Source organism: Pollicipes pollicipes, unplaced genomic scaffold (assembly GCF_011947565.3).
Source record: "Pollicipes pollicipes isolate AB1234 unplaced genomic scaffold, Ppol_2.1 Scaffold_4881;HRSCAF=5763_pilon_pilon_pilon, whole genome shotgun sequence".
NCBI lineage: Eukaryota > Metazoa > Arthropoda > Thecostraca > Pollicipedomorpha > Pollicipedidae > Pollicipes > Pollicipes pollicipes.
Window position 1 is genome coordinate 39416998 of NW_023596576.1, and position 14360 is coordinate 39431357.

The 14360-nt window shown below is 52.9% G+C and overlaps 1 protein-coding gene across 2 annotated transcripts; it reads left to right on the forward strand.

Annotated features, from left to right (window-relative positions):
• Nucleotides 1–473: 473 nt before the first annotated feature.
• On the forward strand, nt 474–13905 carry LOC119100768 (uncharacterized). 2 transcript variants are annotated; one of them, XM_037223897.1, is made up of 8 exons: nt 474–511; nt 2538–2733; nt 4909–5056; nt 5531–5646; nt 8661–8894; nt 9687–9833; nt 10457–10615; nt 11828–13905. In XM_037223897.1, the coding sequence occupies exons 2-8, from the start codon at nt 2566–2568 to the stop codon at nt 12086–12088; spliced, it is 1233 nt and encodes a 410-aa protein (XP_037079792.1). In that variant the 5' UTR covers nt 474–511; nt 2538–2565; the 3' UTR covers nt 12089–13905. The 2 variants fall into 2 exon arrangements, with proteins under 2 accessions (XP_037079792.1, XP_037079794.1); XM_037223899.1 differs by having other exon boundaries at nt 481–504.
• Nucleotides 13906–14360: the final 455 nt, after the last annotated feature.

The following is a 14360-nucleotide window of genomic DNA, read 5'->3' on the forward strand; positions in this document are numbered from 1 at the left end:
AGCCTTTAGGTCCCCTAGGCATGGTCCATGGGGCACGGTTCCGTGCCTCCCTCCCCCCCCCCCTTCAGCATCCGCCATCGGCCCGAGCAGCTTAATGGATGCGGCCCGCCAAAAACATAGGGTCATCAATTCAAAGAAGAAATACTCACCACACAATGTGCATGGCTCTGAGCGATCAAGTGCGCTCGAGCAAGTCAATATATAGGGCCCCATGGCCCTCCCTTCAAATAGGAAGTACCCAAGACCCAATGCAGAGGGTTCCCGAATAACTGAGTGTGCCCGAGCAGGTTAACAAATAGGGCTCCCAACAAAAGCGTAGGACCCTCCCTTCGAATGGGGGGAAGACCGAATACCCTAGTTTGTGGTCTTGTGATGTCACTGTGCATTCAGCTGAAGTTAGTCACCAGCCTTCCTGATAATCAGCTGACGATAATAGCTGGAACTGTAACAACCTTCACTATATTCAGCTGACAGTCGCACCGCCGCGGGTTTGATGGGGGATTGGTGAGTGGTAGGTCTGGGGGAGAAACGTCACTTATTGGCATTATATGCGGTATAGAGCTAGAGGAATGTGTGAAAAGAGTTTATGAATGTGTGTTGCATGCATTCATACCCAAAGTGTATTGTTTGCGTAATAGATTAGCCGATATGGACCTTATTACGTTGTGCGAGACCGACGCCTGCAGCGCTGACTGACACCATGTCGGCCTAGAGGCACATGTGACCCACATTTATGACGTACATTTATACATGTTCGTTATAAATAATCATCTGGCAACCTGTATATGGGTAATGCAAATTCGGTCTGGGTTGTACATACTGGTGTATGAGGCTTCTAATATGTATCAATGAAGACATATTTTGTTGGAATGTAGCATGCATCATTGGGGCATATTGATATTAGTTCATGCATGGTAGTACATATTTGATGCAGGTGGGTATTTGGACACTGGACTTGGATTACTTCTAAGTCAAAGGTCAGGTTTTAGTTGTGGGACCCAAAGTCTGAAGGCATCATAAACCTATAGCTACACTGCTGGATGTGTTCCATAAGAACATATCAATACACCTATAGAAGGATGCTGAGGTACTAAGCTAAAGCAAGTTTGTCACAATTATCTGGATCCTTAGCTGTAAGGCTAGACCTTAACCATTGCCAGCATAAAATGTTTTGCTGCAGCCAGCATGGTGTTTTTGTATGCCAGTGAGCAGGCATTTTAAACAAGCCATGCATGCCAGATAGATAAGATGTGAATTACTGTGGATAACAGAATTTCTGAACACACAGTTTGTGTTTTATGAGAATATTTAGTTGGCTGGTTTGTTTTTTCTGTTCCTTACTAATTTAATGTGACAAATATAGAAGTATTGAGCCTCTATCATCTGTTTAAAATAAACTGTATGCATACAATGGGTACTTGAGAGCTCAGTTGTTTGGCAGGGAAGAGGGCTTCAGCCTCCCCAACTTTGATAAAACAGGGGGAAAACCTAGAAGGAAGGATTTGTTGGCATAGTTTGATGTTTCTTTATGAGATATAATTGATATTTTATGTTTGATGCTGCTTTATTATTTTGTATTACATATATATATATATATATATATATATATATATATATATATATATATATATTATTTAATGTTTCTTTATTTTCACTTACCCCTAATTCATCTTGCAAACTACACCTGCAATGTCCTCAATAATAAACAAGACAAAGTCACCTGCTACTCTCATCAAACAGCAGATGATACTGGTATGGCTTGAAATTGGCAGTGAAGATACAACATTATTTACCTAAAATGAGTGCAATAGGCACAATCAGCAATGCCAATTGACCTTATCCTGTCCTTAAGCCCTGCCTGGTGCACAAGTTCCACGGCAGTTGTATGCTGAGCAGTGGTTATCCAAAGAATGAGTAATATCTGCTGTTTTGATTTGACCATCTCTGTGAACAGCAAGGCCTACCTGGGAACATTGAAGGATGTGTTGCAGCTGCAGTAGAGCATGCTCATATGGATATGTGCCATGAGCATGCTCTAACAACAGCCTTTCTGTGTCATTATTGAAATGTGGTGCATGCCAGACATATTGCACCATGCAAATATTGTGTACAGAGGTGAGTGGTGTCTGTATGATGAGAGTCAGCTGGTAATGACCAGGGGCAGCAGGACCAAGGGCAAGCATATTACATCTTAACATGCCCCATCTCCTCCCCCTGAAATTTAAGAGACCCTGTCATGCTAGCAGTTGTCTAGATAACTGAGACAAAAATTCCATAGGATCAGGAGAGCCCTTTTGAGAGATGCCACATGACAAGGGGAGCAAAATCAGGTAAATTTTTGTGTTGCATTTTACTTTTTTTGTTTGGCTTTGCTTTCCCTTGTCCTGGGACATGCAATGTCCCATTGAGAGCAATGACAACCTCATCATCTTGACACCTATCCCACATACCTGACCTATTGACTCAATGATTGCTGATGAAGTAGCTGCCTGCAGATATATCTTCTTGTATCTGACATCCTCATGTATCTTGGGCAGAAGTGTTCCCTGCAAATTGACATCAAGCATGCCTGGCACACCTGAGGACAAATTACCTGAGGCAGAACAGAAGAAGTGGGTACAATTTGGTGAAGATGGTGAAGAAGTAACTCAGGCCTCACTAAATGGAAATTCTCCAGCCACCATTGATGTTCAACACGATCCAACTGAATCCAGTGAACCTGACAACATACGAGTAAGTATGTTGCATGGGAAGCATGGATTTGAAGTAAGGAATGCACATGGTGACAATATATTGGAACCTTGTTCCAAATAGGGCAACATGATGCATGAACCACCCTGTCTGTCCTGATAGCTCAGCTGTTTGTCTTCCGAATCATATATGTGTGGCCAAGTATTCAATTTGCTCTAGGTGCTGGCTATTTGCCCCTGGCTGGAAGAGCGACGGCAGCAGATGTACTAAAAGTCAGTGTACGTCAGAGACCCAGACACTGTTGACCCGGAATTCATGATTAGATGGTGGGGTTTAGGGCTCATGCAACAAGCTATGCATAGTGTGGGTGCTGATCCCAGAATTCCATCAGATCAAAAAGACTTTGAGTAGATTTTAAAAAGCATTCATGACAGCAATTCTTACAGCAGTTACACCATTTTGGTCTGTATGTTTTCAGTATCTTAGTGTAAGTTGTATGCATGTTCTGTGCTCATTTAGTCATATGTTCTTGTCTGTGTAACACCATTTTCAATTTTTCGGGAACGCGCATCAAAGGGTTAGACAACAGCCACGCACGCTTTATTAAGGTTCACCTGAAATCGCCGTTTTTCTACGTCTGCTGGTTGGGGTTCGATGTAATTGCCTACCTTTTCCGAACTCTGAACAATAGGGCATCACAGACAAAACGGATGGATCAGCTTCAGTTGTCATCTCGCGATTGGCTGCCTGTCTCCCGCTGTTATACTGCTTGCTTGTCTTCCATAGCTGACCCCACAGATCAGTCGTCAATGTTCCCGCAAACCAGACCTTTTCGAATACACATGTGGACATTTACGGGATCATGCAATGGAGCAGAGTTGAACTGGTTTAGGTGTGCTTGCACAATTTTTAGTATATGTGTGTGTCTTGTGTTTTTTTGTGTAGGATATGTGTGTAATGAGGGTTTCTGTGACCACAACAGTGTCATGCCTGCCAAACGTGACAGCTTGATTCGTCGGCCTTCGTCCCCCACGGCGCGCTGCCGGGACATTTTCAGTTTGCTCGGCGCCGTCCAGTCCCATGCTCGCTTTCGGCAACCGCTCCAACGCTCAACGCCTTGACGCATTTGGGAGGAGCATTAGCCCACGAGTTACAGCAGTGGTGGAGAAGTGACGCCGGTAAAGGGGCCTGCAGAAGCTGGACAGCCGACCCGGACGTGGCCAGACCTGGCAGCGCCGCCGCCCCGGCGTTGTCCCCCTCTCAGCGGCCTTCACACCGTTTGAGCGGGCGCAGCGTGACCCGGTGCGGTGGCTCCGGGCACACGTACACACAGACGGCTGTCAGGGGGTAATGTGCCGCCGCCGTTGCTGCGAGGGTTGAGCTGCGGCAGCCCGTCGAGTTACGACAATACTGGCATGTCGCTTGGAGAGCAGTGTGTGCCGGGGTAAACGCCGACGCGTGTTCTGCGCAAGACCAGAGCCCTTGGTCTTGTGTGGGCTGGCGTCAGTGGTTACCTCGCGGACGACCGCTCGCCTCCCAACAGAGGTGAAAGATGTTGGACCCACCGGTGCCGGTCTGCGCTGCTGGCAGACTGTGGGACCCACCGGTGCCGGGCCGTCCTCGTGACAGACTGTGCGGGACCCACCGGTGCCGGGCAGTCCTCGTGAGAGACTGTCTGGGACCCACCGGTGCCGGGCCCGCTCGTGACAGACTCTGTGGGACCCACCGGTGCCGGGCCGTCCTCGTGACAGACTGTGCGGGACCCACCGGTGCCGGGCCGTCCTCGTGACAGACTGTGCGGACCCACCGGTGCCGGGCCGTCCTCGTGACAGACTGTGTGGGATCCACCGGTGCCGGGCCGTCCTCGTGACAGACTGTGCGGGACCCACCGGTGCCGGGCCGTCCTCGTGACAGACTGTGCGGGACCCACCGGTGCCGGGCCGTCCTCGTGACAGACTGTGTGGGACCCACCGGTGCCGGGCCGTCCTCGTGACAGACTGTGTGGGACCCACCGGTGCCGGGCCGTCCTCGTGACAGACTGTGCGGACCCACCGGTGCCGGGCAGTCCTCGTGACAGACTGGGGCTCACCGGCGCCGGGCCCGCTCGTGACAGACTGTCTGGGGCTCACCGGCGCCGGACCACGCTCGCCTACTCAGCTGAGCCGTCCGCCGGCATGAGGCACGGAGCGGCTGACGTGGGGCGACCGTCTCCCGCAGGCGAACGTGCCCAGCCCGTCGCCGGTGGACCGGACGCCCACGTCGGGCCGCGGGCAGGAGGTCTCGCTGGGCGCGACGGCGCTGCACGACGTGCCGCTGGCCGACCAGCCAGCCGCCCCGGCCACCGGCACCGTGCTGCAGGGCTTTGGTCAGTGCACCCGCCACCCGGACCAGCCGGCCGCCGTCCGGCTCGGCCGAGCCGATCACCCGAGATGGGCAGCGGCGGGCCCCAACAAGGGGTTCTTGTTATTCCGAGACGCGAGCATGAGAATCGTGGTTTACCGTTGTACATGATAAGACGACGTGAAGCGGTGTGACGGTTTCACCGCCAACTGCCAGGTCACGCGTACCGTGCGTTTGTGGGATTAGCCAAACGCATGCATTGCTTTAGACAATGGGTCCCCAATTTGCCTCTCTGTTAAACAGTGTCTGTGTGTTGTGTTTCTCAAAATGTTAACTTAGTTTGATAGCTGCAGCCTGTGAGAGATCACATCCAGTGGCAGTGGCAACGGCAGATTCACCCTCCGTGCAATTTGCCGCGATGTGTCCGCATTATTCCGTGTCTGTGTGACGTCTGCCTGCCATGGTGTACGGTGACGTCATCATGACCCTTCTGCTGCAGCGAACGGTGACGTCATCGTGACCCTTCTGCCGCTCAACACGGCGCTGCCCTGGATCACCCCGGCCCAGTTCAGACCGGAGCTCGTGCCCGAGGAGCTGATGGCGCAGGGTCTCACGGTGGGTTCAGCACTGTAGGGATGATGGCGCATGGTCTCAATGGTGGGTTCGCACTGGAGTGATGATGGCGCAGGGTCTCACGGTGGGTTCAGCACTGGAGGGATGATGGTGCAGGGTCTCACGGTGGGTTCAGCACTGGAGGGATGATGGCGCAGGGTCTCACGGTGGGTTCAGCACTGGAGGGATGATGGCGCAGGGTCTCACGGTGGGTTCAGCACTGGAGGGATGATGGCGCAGGGTCTCACGTGGGTTCAGCACTGGAGGATGATGGCGCCGGGTCTCACGGTGGGTTCAGCACTGGAGGGATGATGGCGCAGGGTTTCACGGTGGATTTAGCGCTTGAGGGATGATGGTACAGGGTCTCACGGTGGGTTCAGCACTGGATGGATGATGGCGCAGGGTCTCGCGGTGGGTTCAGCACTGGAGGGATGATGGTACAAGATCTCACGGTGGGTTCAGCACTGGAGGAATGGCGGCGCAGAGACCCACGGTATGCTCTACTGTGTTAACTAGACGGTGAGTCCACGCGTTTTGCTCATTATTAACACACCCATCGCGATGAAATGGAGATATAGACACATATATGGGCGAGAGAATGGTAGGGTAAGGGTCTTACAGTGTGGTCATGCGCCGAACGGGCGTGATGAAGCGCGTCAGGTTCTGGACGAGGTAAGGCGATACGCAAATGCTCGTCGGTCACAGTTGCCAAGCTCGGTCGATGGTCGGGAATAGGGAAGAATAAAGGTGGCAGGCTTAGGATAAATGTCAGGGTTAGCGCGCGCCCAGGTGGCCGGTTAAATATGACGCGCTGGGTTGGGTGGGTTAGGGGAGGGAAGGGTGGGGAGTAGAATTTGACCCACTGAACAATGAAAAACTAAGGGAGCTACAGGCACGCTACAGGCTCGGGTACGTCGCCCGCTATAATAATTTTTTTTTTGGTCAAATTGTTGGGTCTGACTCTGTAGGTCGTGATTTCGTTAAATAAGGTCAAACAAGGCCAAAGGCGAGATCGGTGTCCTATGTGCTCCAGACCTCACGCAACCGGCGTTAACCTAAATATTGTTTTTTTCGAAGCCAACGGGGCTATATCAGGTCGGTGACCACATCTGTCTTCGAACTTTGGAAATTATAAAAAAATACGGCGGAAAAGGTAAACGATGGGTAAGAGTTGGACAGCGCTCCTCAAAAATTGGCGGGGTTGAGATATAACCCATACCTTCAAGGATGATGGGTGCACCGCGTATAGAAAATACTGCCTGCACATGTTGGTCCCAGGTTAAGGCCGTACGCTTTTACTGAGAGGACGCGCTTTCAACATTTCCAGAGTGGTATCTCCGGTCGGGATGAACCGAACGGCAAGAGATAGCCCTGGATCGCACCACCCTGCGGATGTAAATCTGGTGGCCTCAAGGTCGTTGACACCACAGGTCAGGTCAAAGGACACATTTTTTATCACACGCCTTGGGCTGCATATCCCGTTATGTCACACGCTATTTCATATATTTAGATTCGTAATGCCTATTTCTTTGAGATTAGATGCGAATTTTTGAATGGATGAATTTCTGGAGTGAGAGCTCACACTAAGCAGTGCTTGTGTGAACGCTGACCTCTACCACCCGATCGCGCAATTCCAGGTCAACTGCAGAATTTGGTGGCGACAGTTTTACGTGCCACAATGTTCGGCACAGTCCGTTGTGCCCTCTGACTCACCGGACCGTAAACACAACGGCTGTCACCGACCATAGACCATACCAGCTGTCAAGGGAAAAAGGGCGGCAGTATTGCAAGCGTAGCGTTCTATTACAAATAGTATAAACTGTGTAAGGATGCACATTATATTGCCGTTCAAGTATTGCCTTAAATCATTGCTTCGCTGGCCGCTAATGCGTAATGCATTTTGGTTTTGCATGTTTCCGATGTCATGTCGGTCCAAAAGTTCAAACAGAGTCTCAACCGTGATGAGAGCAAGTGCTGCGTAGTGCGTTTTCAGCGAAAAATTTATAAAACGTCCCCTTTTTGTGACGTCCGCATTATGCAGTGCATAGTCAGTACATTTGGTGACAAATTGCCGTAACTTTAAGATCTATAATGGGCTTTTCATGCAAAATAGTGGCCCATGGACGGGATGCACTCTTAAAGCATCTTCCATTGAAATATAAGGCGGGCAACAACAGCTTTCGTCGTTCCATTGTGTAGCGTCACATTAACGTAACATACAAGGACCCATGGTTTCCCGGTCTGCCACGAGCTTATTACACAAACTGAATAGCAGCAAGTTGTATTTCTGTTGCAGTATGAACGAATGTCGAACAGAACGTCAATCTGTGCAGCTGTGCCAAAATGACTTTGTTGCATATGCCGATTCGTGACTGCATTTCGGGTCGACATTAGATGACCATTTTGTATTGAGCCATCGTAATCCTTTGGCACTTATCAATTTACAGAAATAGGCCGAAAACCGAGATAGAAGTGCGGTCGAATGCTGCGGGATTGGATGACGTAAATTGTGTACTGTCGACCCATTGTGACGTCATTTTGACCTGACCTTTGGCGAAATCAAATATGTGACGTGCACCGAGCGTGTCTCAATAAAGAAGTGGTGCACCGAGTATCTCAATGTAAGGGGTGTCAAAAAAGTACTAACGGACCGAAACTTCACGATGGGTGGTGGGGTCAAGGTGCACATAAGCACTACTTGCGTACTTCCGACCGCAGAGAGCCATCCAATCAAGAATGTTCGACCAAAGCGCATCAAAGAAGAAGACCAAGCCTTAATCAGACCAAGACAGCAACCTTAACATGTCGCGTCTCACCACGAACCTCGCCGTATCATCGCCCCTGCGTACGCCAAATGACAAACAGACATCTTTCAACGGTGTAGCGCGACTGTGGCCACTTATACGCGGACACGATCTCCAATTTGACGTCACAGTTCCCGGGCCCAGCATAAAAGGAGCTCGGACTTTGTGTGGAGCGTTATCGGCATGAGGACACCACCTGTCCATCCCCGGCAGCTGACGGTGGAGGAATACGTCCAGGGCATGGAGCTGCTGGTCAACGACGTGCGCTTCAACGCCTACAACATCTGCTACAAGCGCATTCTGGTGGGCTGGATCTTAATGGGCTTTGTGGTGCTCATCGCCATCTTGTTCGCCGTCAATCCTGGTATCGAGCTGTTCGGTTGCGGTGTCATCTGGCTCATCGTCAACGCCGTGGCCATCTTCGTCTGCATGTGGATCAAAATCAAAGTGAGTGCTCAGCGCGGTGTGGTGCGGGCGGCCGCCCCTGGGACCGTACGGTGACCCCCTGGTTGGGCACCTCTTTGGTCCCTCTTGCCGCCATTGGCCACGCATCCGAGCGCATGCAGCGTTGGTGGCGGCGGCGTGGGTCATGTCCGCGCTGGCTTGTCCTCGCAGCTCTCGCGTTGGCTCGGTTGCTCTGGTGCAAATGAAGCGAGGCATTGGATTGTGACAGGGCCCACCAGGGGATTGGCGGCGTTGGCGGAGGCGGAGAGTTGGCTGTAGGGGCTCGGAACACGTTTGTCTGGCCATCGGTCTTTCGGGTGGAAGGGCTGGGAACCACTGAGGAGCCAATCCACCTGGGTGGAAGGGCTGGGAGTCACTGGGGAGCCAATCCACCCGGGTGGAAAGGTTGGGAGCCGCTGAGGAGCCGATCCACCCGGGTGGAAGGGCCGGGAGCCACTGAGGAGCCGATCCACCCGGTTGGAAGGGCTGGGAGCCGCTGAGGAGCCGATCCACCTGGGTGGGAGGGCTGGGAGCCGCTGGGGAGCCAATCCACCTGGGGCATGATGCCCACAACACGCCAGTGCCGGAACCGGGCGCCGCCATTCGGGGAAGGTTACGTTGTGCGGCGGCATGATGACAGTGCATGACATGAGAGGCATGACAATGCTCCTGTGCAGGATGACCCATGCGGCTGCCCCACATCATTGTCCGGGGACAGGCAAGCTTGTTCACGTTTATATAACACTCGACACCGGGTTAGCCCGCTGTATTACGGACCCCTGTGTGCGTGCACAGCTGAACCGTGAGCTGGAGCGCTGCGTGGCCCTGGTCAACCGGGTGTTCAGCAAACACAACATCCTGCTGGGCGTGGACGACCGAGGCCGACTCTCCTGCCACAAGGTCAACCTCTGCTTCATCTACTTCCAGCAGCAGGGCTGCTTGGTACGTACGGACAGGATGATGCTGACCAAAGGATTGTCGGGCTCATGTTGGTACATTTGAGTTTCGTCTTTCGGGATTTATTGTGCCGCGATTCTTGCCTTCGCCGCCGGCACTAGAGTTATCAGGGCTGTGTGCCGTTAAGCTATCCGCTCCTGAATGTGGTATGGACATGCGATCGGTTTGCAGCCAGCGGCGAGCTTATGATGCCGTTAGCGTTTTATTCATTTTCGACTATTTGGGGCGGTGGCGGGCTAGAAACGGTTTAACATACCCAGCCCATATTTTATCGCATGAGCGCACCAGGTTTCGTGAAAAAAACAACCGTGCCTGATGTGAGCTACACTGAGAGCTGCTGATTGTCCGGTGGTGAGCTACACTGAGAGCTGCCGGTTGTCCGGTGGTGAGCTACATTGAGAGCTGCTGATTGTCCGATGGTGAGCTACACTGAGAGCTGATAGTTGTCCGGTGGTGAGCTACATTGAGAACTGATAGTTGTCCGGTGGTGAGCTACACTGAGAGCTGCTGACTGTCTGGCGTGCCGACGCCGCCGAGTGGGCTCGCTGGGGCTAGAGCCAGCGCTGGGTCACCTCCGGCCGCTGACCGCGCCGGCGCGTGTCGAGCAGAGGAGACTGCAGGAGGTGGTGGAGCGGGAGGACGCCGGCGTGGGCGGCGAGGATGCCGAGGCGCGCGCCCGCTCGCTGCGCCTCCAGCAGCGCATGGATATTAACGACTCGGACATCATCATTACCGGCAGTCAGACCACGCGTGTCTCCCGCAAACAGGTCAGCCACGCGCGCAGGCGTAACATGCTTCCGTCATCGGCGTGTGTACTTATGTGTGTGCGTGTGCGTGTGCGTGTGCGTGTGCGTGTTTTCGGAGCATCGGAAGTTTGTATCGGAGATTCGAGTACAAAACAGGAATCAATAAACACCCCGACATTTGGGAGGGAAGAGCTAGACCGAAAACGGAGACGTCCACCTTCACTGGGGCTGCGCGTCTCCTTTCACTCACGCCGAGGTTCTGGCTGAAGAATCCAGTACAGCTTTTTGATGCCGGAATTGGCCTGCGGCCGCCACGCTGGTCGTCTGAGGACTTCGGGGGGGGGGGGGTTCCGGTTGTCTGGCGACCTCGGGGACCTCGGGGGGGGGGATGAGGGGCGGCCGTTTGGGGACCTCGCAGTACCCGGCCGTCGGGGACCTCAGGGGATCCGGCCGTCTGGGAACGATTCTCACCTCACCGAATCATCCGAGCGTAAAGGAAAATGCAGGCATCCGCATCCAGGACCGTTGGCTGCCTACAATGCCTCTGTATTGTGCCCGCTTCAATAAACAGTACTAACGCCGCCCCCTCCCCCTTCATCTGCAGTGTGCCTGCATCATGCTGCACTGCCACTGTAATAACCAACCATTCTCCATACTCTGGTTCGTCTCCCTGCACATGCTATTAAACCCGGAATCAGACTGACTAGTACTCATTAAGTTTAAGCTACAAAAGGCACGTGCCCAACTCGACAGTGACTCAGCAATGCGCGAGCCACATGTTCGGACTGTGTCTGCCACTTCCGCTCGAGACCGCCGCCATCAGCGGTGACCTTGACCGCCCTTGACCCGACGATCGCGGGGACGGCCTGTCCCGGTCAAGCGTTTCGTGGCCGGCACACCACACCACCAGTCCACAGCAGTGTTTCTTCGGTGACGTTTAGGTGTCTTTCTCCCGCAGTGTTCTGTACATTTGTGCAGTAAATCGACTAGGATTTAAGTTCATACTCGTACACCAATGTACCTCAATTTTGTCATCGTGCGTGGGTGCGTGCGTGCATGTGTGTATATGTGCGTGCGGGCGGGCGCGCTGGCGCGGGCGCCGCCGCGGGATGGATCGCAGCCAGCTGTCCGTGGCGCGTGCGCAGCTCACGGGCGTGCCGTCCCTGCCAGCGCCACGCCATGGGGCCCCCGGCGGGCGGCCGTCGGTGGCTGAGTCCGGCCGGCCTGTTGCAGGAGCGGGCCGAGAGACTGCTGCTGCGCTACTCGCAGCGCTGGGCCAAGGACTTCCTGCGCAAGCGGCTGGACTGGACGGTGGACATGAACGAGCGGCTGGAGGAGGGGCCGGCCGGCGGCTGCTCGCCCCGCCACCTAGCCACTGCCCGCTGCCCCTGCCAGTACATCGAGGACCACCTCAGCTGGAAGCCTCAGAAGCGACCCAAGGACCGCTGCTGCGGCTTCCAGCTGCCAGAGACGTGCGCTAACATCCTCTGTTAGTGTGCGTCGTCCGGCCGGGCCGGCGCCAGGAGCGGACCGACCTTCAGGTGGCGGTGATTTTTGGTGGGGCGGGCGCGGCGGCCGGTGTCCGCGGTGGGACACGTATTTGTGGTGTGGCACGTGGGCTGTAAAAAGCTAGTGTCGCGGAGGGCATGTATGCAGGAGTGGCGACTCTCACCTCGTCCTCCCATTGTTCTCGGCGACGGTGACCCATGGCTGGCACGTGACGTGGGGCGTGTTAGGCTGAGACAAGGCTGTCTGCGCGGTCGGCGGGGTCGGCAAGGAACCGGATAGGCTGGTCGGGACTAACGTTTTAAATTCGGGACGTCCACGTTTAACACAGACGTAGTGTTAAAGTGTTAAGTTTAGCCTTCGGGTACAAAAGAAGCTGGGTATGTTCTCGAATGCCTTTAAGTCAAGCCCACGACTTATCGTCAATTGTGAAACGAACCAACCGTGCCGCGCTGTAGGGGCGTCAGACGCTGACAGGCTGGATTGACCGACACTAATAATCCAGCTGTCGGTCTATGGGTAAGTTCTGTATGTTTGTTTACTCTCAAAATTTAACGTGGGTCCAGCAGGATAATTTTACTTCTTATCTTAAAATGAATTTTCCATTTACGCGGGGTTTTGAACTGAGAAAGCCGGCGGTACGCAAAATCATGTTCACGATCACAACCTTTTCTAAACACAGTAATCCTTGGGGATCAGTGCAATTTGTCGATCGAACCATTCCATGCTTAAACAAGCAATGACATGTGACTAAGCATTCCAGCACGACTGTCTGCCCACTGGCGAACGGGCGTGTCGTGAGAACTGTGGCATTCCATTATCTCCTTTCCGCGTCCCGTACTATGACATTTTGCTATGCCAGGGATGTTGACTTGTTCGTCCACACCGTACGATTTTTGCGTCGATCGGTCAGTTCTATTTGGTTTGTACGCAATTTGAGTTATTCTGCCAATGAGAACGCGAAGTGATGAAGGATAGTATGGGCCAATATTGCAAGCAGTCAAATGGTCCAGTAGTCTAGCAATCCGGGCAAATAATCTAAAAACAGAAGCGTCTACTCAAAGAAAGTTAGTGCATCTCGAATAAGGGAGGGGGGAGGGGACGGCCGCCTGGTTGGTTACGCAGGGGACCACCAACGCATACTTGATACGCGCGGGTTCAGTGCCCAGACCTGACACAAGCTTAGGATGTTTGAGCAATTACCACGACAGCGGTCGAGTTGTTCAAAAGGTCCTTTGAGCATGCGCCCAAAAGTGTGAACAGTAATAGCAGCAAACACAATCGCAACAAGCACGTTTGCGCACCAAAGTTCTGACAGACTGTCTGATGGCGTCCATGAACAGCATGTGTAAAGGATTCTTGCGCTGCATTGGAGTAGCATTTTCGTCGTTCCAAATCGTGCTTGAAAGTCCTGTCGCGCTGCTGGCTCATTTGTCCATGCGTGCTTTTTCACGTTGCAAGCAGCACTCTTCAAAGCCGTTGCGTTTGTTACTGGTGGCAACTGTTCCATTGGTCTGTGTGTTTTTTTTTGTAGCAGCCCTGATTCGACGCGTGGTAGCTCGGTGGTCTCACTGATGGTGTGGGAACCAGAGGGGCGGATTCCGATTCCCCGTGGTTGCCGCCGTCAGACGGCGCGATATAGTCGCAGCTGCTGAATGTGTCTGAAGGCCCCAATAGTAACCTAGTGCCCTGGTTGACTGCAGTCAGTTGTAGGTTTATCTAGCGAATTAGGACGATTATTGGTCTCGTTTTCGTCTCTGACTCTCGATCATGCTCTCGTAAATTACTGGGGGGGGGGGGGGGGGGGAGAGGGGATGAGAGGCAGCTATGAAAATTTGTTCGTGTGCTGCCCCCGAGCCAGCACTGAACAGACATTGCAATGTAGTTGCATCGCAATGTAGGGTCGGGATTCCACAGAGAAACAAACGACAACCAAAGATTGCAACCCTTGTGCACTTTTGATATGAATCTCTTTCATATGACGTGTGCGTGATGTTTTTTATGTGGAGTTTGCGCACTTTGGCGTCCTCGCTCTTCTCAGCAATTGACTAAATCCGTCCAATGTTAGTGCTTTTTAGAAAGATGCCGTCGTTAGTTATTTGCGATATTTATAAAGCAGTGTGTGTGGAGGGATGTGGTTAAGATGCTTCATGAGGGTTGATTTTACCAACGTAACCTGTATTTTTTTGTGGTACCAGACCATTGCGTTTCTTACGTCTCGTCTAGTTTGCGTAGCTCACTTGTCGCTGGCCGCTAAAAG